Source organism: Apaloderma vittatum, unplaced genomic scaffold (genome assembly GCF_000703405.1).
Source record: "Apaloderma vittatum isolate BGI_N311 unplaced genomic scaffold, ASM70340v1 scaffold9146, whole genome shotgun sequence".
NCBI classification, from domain to species: domain Eukaryota; kingdom Metazoa; phylum Chordata; class Aves; order Trogoniformes; family Trogonidae; genus Apaloderma; species Apaloderma vittatum.
The window spans coordinates 350-1,006 of NW_009719966.1; the positions used below are offsets into that span (position 1 = coordinate 350).

The 657-nt window shown below is 54.8% G+C and overlaps 1 protein-coding gene across 1 annotated transcript in view; it reads right to left on the bottom strand.

Moving 5' to 3' along the window:
• PI16 (peptidase inhibitor 16) overlaps positions 1-657 on the bottom strand; it is a gene marked incomplete at its 3' end in the record, with an annotated part of 4,693 nt that overhangs the window by 341 nt on the left and 3,695 nt on the right. The window contains exon 4 of the mRNA XM_009870848.1: positions 122-210. Within this exon, the coding sequence (XP_009869150.1) occupies positions 122-210 (89 nt within the window). The remainder of the gene's footprint in view (positions 1-121; positions 211-657) is intronic.

Below are 657 nucleotides of genomic sequence, written 5' to 3' on the forward strand. Positions count from 1 at the left end.
CCATCGCACTTGATGTCTCACGGTCCAGCCCTGGAACCTTTCTGATAGCTCCAGGAACCCCAAGCTCAGACCCAGGGGTCTGAGTCCTGCCAAGGGACACGTGCCACTCCCCTTCCCTTACCACACAAAGAGTCGACGCAGACTCTGCCCTCAGGACACTGCGAACACGAGGTTCCTTCCTTGTACGGCTTTCGGCCTCTCATGTTACCCCTGGAAGCGGAAGACACCAAGAAAAAGACGGCATGAAGAGAGGAGGAAACACCCATCCCAAAGAGGGGGTCGGATTATCCCAGGGCTGGAACATCCCAGCCACAACAAAATTCAGGATTAACGTCAAAAACCAGATCTTGGTCTCCTGCCACAGACTGTCAGCGCCGTTTACCCGATGGCCTGACCCCAAGGTTGCTAAAACCAGGGCAGACAGCTCCATGGACCAGATCCTTCACCCCCTCCTTAGGAACAGAGCAGTCAACAGGCGTTTGGACGTGTCATTTTTGTCTCCCTCCTGCTCAAGACCCTTAAAAAGGTTTGCAGCAACCAGCCACTCTTGTTGGTCTCACCAGCTTCAAGAAACTGGTCCTCAAGGCTAGTCCTCACCTCTCCTCCCATATCCAACCCTTCCTGCCAGCACAAACGAGCTTCTCAACCCCAGGCGGC